Source organism: Sceloporus undulatus, chromosome 4, assembly GCF_019175285.1.
Source record: "Sceloporus undulatus isolate JIND9_A2432 ecotype Alabama chromosome 4, SceUnd_v1.1, whole genome shotgun sequence".
NCBI classification, from domain to species: Eukaryota; Metazoa; Chordata; class Lepidosauria; order Squamata; family Phrynosomatidae; genus Sceloporus; species Sceloporus undulatus.
In genome coordinates this window covers 234816145-234820433 of record NC_056525.1, presented here as the reverse complement: position 1 = coordinate 234820433, position 4289 = coordinate 234816145, and the positions used below count along the sequence as shown (strand labels likewise).

Sequence of the window (4289 nt, the reverse complement as noted above, 5' to 3'; positions counted from 1 at the left end):
TTTGACATAATATGTTTGGCTCTGATGTCCAATCCAGGTACAACATGGAAGAATGACATGAATGAATGACACCTGGATCTGCCCCAAATGTCAAGATAGAGCTTGATGGACAGGAGACCCAATGTAAACAATCGTAAACAAGCAGGAGTGTCTGGGCAAGGAGTGCATAATCTTTCCAAAGTCCTCCATTTCCTTCCTGGTTACCTCTCTCACTAAGTGACTTTCTGCTAATCAAGGTCATATTCACTTCCAAAATGTAGTGAAGAATAAATGTTCATTCCTGATACTAAAACTTTGCTGCAGGGAGATAGAATGCAGAGGCATAGCTGTGTTATTCTGGAATATCAAGTAAGCAAAGAGATCTTGTAGCACCTTTGAGCTGAACTGTGCAAAACAAATTGTAGCATAAGTTTTCATAGACTTGGTCTATGAAAGCTTATGCTACAATCTCTTTGGCACAGTTCACCAAGTTAGTCTCAAAGGTACTCAATATCCCTTTGTTTGGTGCAGGGAGAAGATGGTGGTGAAGTAAGGCACATGAAGGGGGAAGGTTTAGCATCCCCTGCCCTTGTTAAAACTGAATCTGTGTTATTCTCGGTAAAATATGAGTGTGTTTAATTATTTAAGTGATTAACCTGTGCCATGATTTATACATAGGTCTTCTAAGAACTCCCCACAACAATCCGACGACTTATGGCACCCGGGAGCGTGTAGATGAAAAGCACCAAGAATACAGTTAGGATAAGCAGAATTAGCCCAATGATGATATATTTCTTGTAATTTCTCCAGATGAGATGATACAAACACTTGAAAGGATTCACAAACCAGGAGAAGGAAGTATCAGGCCGGCTGGGGGAAAAAATGGGGGCGGGGAGGGAAACACATGAGTAATGTCAGAGGCATATGAAACATTTGTTATCATCCTTTTAATCTTTGAAAAATCACCAGAATCACAGTTCAGTAACATCTCCATGTTTCTCACCCTGGTTACAAATAAACCTTACTAGTGCAGCATGGGATCTGACCACAGAAAAGTAGTGCCCAAATCAAGATCCCAAAGCTTACTTGTGTTAGCTATGCAGCACAGTGTAATTTTCTCTGGAGTTACTGCAGAAGTCACATTGCTACTGCAAACAAGATTGCTCAGAAAACCATTATCTGACTCAAAAACAAGGAACACCCAACTAGATCAAAGCAAACATATATCAGGCACCTGATCCATCACTCTAATAGAGATTAGCTAAAAGCTTTTGGAAATCTCACAGTATATAATAACTGATCTTCCTTGTTATTTGTCCTCTGTCTCTGGCATTCAGGAACATATTTAGGACCAGCCTTATTATTAGGTAGAATGAAACAGTGGTCTCAAGCAGCATTTGTATTTGGGGTAATACAAAAAGGCAACTTGGTTATTATTGTTTAGTTATTTCCAGAGAGAGGGAAAGGCACTGCTGCTTTATGTGCCAATATGGTTGGCCATCTTCCATTGAGTCTGGTGGCAACAGGCTGACTTATTGGGTGCAGAGTAGACCGCTTGCCACACATAGCTCTGCTCTTCAAAACCTTGTTACCAATCCCTGATTCACCTTCTGCTGGTGTCTGCTGCTTGAGACACCAACCTCACTCTGTCTAATGGCAGAGATAGTGTGTTTTTTCTCCAGTACAAGTTGTATTGTAGTGTGATGGGAAGAGATTGGAATGACCATTTTGGAATGACTGCTCTGGTTTCCAGGTAATGACAAGGGTTTGGTTAGCATCCTAAAACTTCCAGCCATGGCATTTGTAGGGAGGGTTTGTGTGTGATGTCACTGTTACATAATACTTTAACATCTTCTGTGGTGCTAGATAGAGAGGAACTCAAGAAACTCAAAACCTATACAAGTGTGTGGACTTATTTGTTTGCTGAGAGCTGTGCATGCATATGCATTTACTGAGAGCTGTGCATGTGTATACATTTGTTTGTTGCTAGCTCAGGAAGGCAAGGCATGTTCTTCTTATTCTGTTTTGGAGGTGCCTGCACGAATATGTATGAGGTATAATTTAGGGGAGGAATTTTCTCCCTCATTTTTCTTGGACTCAGATTTTAACTGCTCAGATATGTGCATGCATTTGTGAGATAGAGGGTTCCCCCATCACTCTTTTTAAGCTTACATTTTATCCAGCTGTTTTGGTGAAATAACCACTCATTTTCAGCAAAGACCACCTTTTAAGGAGCAGAGTGAGGTGTGCGTGTGTGTGCACATGATTTAGAATCTGCTTGCATTTTTAATTTTACTTTCACTGCTACTACCTTGCTGCTTATCTCTTTGGGGCTTAAGCAGGAGATATTAGCATTCTATATTTTGCTTTCCAATTAGTCTAGAATATGATTTTAATTCAGAAATTTAGTCATTAAATAATTGGCAATCCTGGATTGATGCACTGGTCAAGAAAGATGCAAAACTGCATGCACCTTGTTTGCTTAGCAAAGAACAACACAACATAGAGAAGAGTCAAAGCTGTTTAGATTTCCCAACAGAAAAGAATAAGAAGAGTAGTGATCCAGACTTCAAATCTTAAGACAGAGCCAAAGTCTAAATTCTGATCCTTCCAGAGCAGATCAGTTCATAATTTATATTGCTAATCTTATCTGCAAATCAGATCACTGGGCCCCATGCACAGCTCTAATAGTGAGTTACAAACTTGGAGAATGTTAGTTACTCTAATTCCTTTCCAGGCTTTTGCAGATACATCAATAAAACATGAAAATTAAAAGAATATATCATGGTACATAATAGCTTTGTTGCCCCCTTCAAGTTGATCTAGCATTCAACATCTTTTAAATAAATGATAGAAAATGCTATTGAGGTCAGAAAGTATCAACCTAGATTTCTAAAATGCCTGGGGAAACTAAATTCAAACAGAGTACAACTCCTAACCATCCTGTTTTATGAATGTGTTAAATACACTCCATGAAAGCAACCAGAAGCTACTGCTGTTAACTAATCTGTTCTAGTTCCTGACACATTACTGGATTTTGAGTAGAGAGATGGAGGTGGGCAACTGTCAAGAACTGAGGAGATGCATTGGCCACCAGGAGACTTTGGAGAGCTATGCTCCATCATACATTCCCAAAAGTGTTTTGATTTTTTTGGAGAAAGTTTGCCTTCATCCTAGGAAAAAGGCATAGTATAAATCCAATAAATAAAATAAATAATAAATGAATGTTCTCCAGGGGGCATTACCTAGGGAACATGTGGGCAGTTTTCACGTTTTTGACCCTTTCTGGGCCATTTTTAGGCCCGGGGCGGCCTTTCCCCCCAACATGACTTCCTGATTTGAAAAACAAAACAAAACAAAACTCTCTTGGGTCTAAAACAACCAGGGGACCTGGCAAAAATGCTAAAATCACTTCCCCCATCCTATAGGTCTAGAGGGATTTAGGGGTCTTTCACTGCAATCTGGATCTACCATGTATTAGTTTTACATCTTCAGGCTATAAAGAAAACTGACACACAGCTGGCAAGTTTACTCACTTGGGCTTTTCCAATGGTTCTGGCTCTTTTCGAGCTTTGCCTACTGGATTCTTTTCAGCTTCCTCTGCTGTGACTAAATGAAATTCAGCTTCCACTTTGCCCTGGGTTGAAAAAGACCATCCTTTTCAGTTCATTGAAACATCTCTTAATGAGTTCTTCATCTATTATAAGTTTATGAGCAATTCATTAAAATGTTGGTACTATAAAGTCATAAGTTAAGAAAGCTAAACATTTAGATCCCTTTACTCATAACCATTCTCTTTACATTTATTAATAATAATTAGTAATAGTAAGAACTTCCTCCTGGCAAGGTTTTAATTAGGCATGGAGGAAAAAATTTTTACATCCCTGAAATCAGAAGACAGCATTAATTCCAAGACTCAACGATATCAGACAGAGTATGGCAGGACCCCATCTATCTCTCAGTGCCACAATTGGGTTTCTTTCTCTCCAATTTACGTACTCTTCCTTGCTTACCTTTACTACTGGTCAGTTAAACTACTTCTTCTCCCTCTGTCTCTGATACTTGGCAGGCTGTTATGGCTGCATGCTAGGCACAAAAAACACTAGGAAACATAATTTCCCCAGTGCTCCCAAAGTCAATAAGTAGCAATGGGAAAAGCAAATTTCCTGGTCCTCCTTGTGTCTGCCTTCCTTCCAGTGTTAAAATCTGACCTTGAAAAGAAACTTAGTGCATGTGTTTAGTACTTGGTACAAGCTTAGTACTTGGAGGAAGGCTTGATAAGCCTTTAAAATTTGTTTTTCTGAGGCCGG

The 4289-nt window shown here is 39.4% G+C and overlaps 1 protein-coding gene across 1 annotated transcript in view; it reads right to left on the bottom strand.

The window, feature by feature from the left end:
* Nucleotides 1–435: 435 nt before the first annotated feature.
* The window catches only part of FER1L6 (fer-1 like family member 6), a 96549-nt gene continuing 92695 nt past the window's right edge, over nucleotides 436–4289 (bottom strand). The window contains exons 37-38 of the mRNA XM_042464464.1: nucleotides 3516–3616; nucleotides 436–849 (exon numbers count right to left, since the gene is read on the bottom strand). Coding sequence (XP_042320398.1) covers nucleotides 663–849; nucleotides 3516–3616 — 288 coding nt within the window. The 3' untranslated portion in view covers nucleotides 436–662. The remainder of the gene's footprint in view (nucleotides 850–3515; nucleotides 3617–4289) is intronic.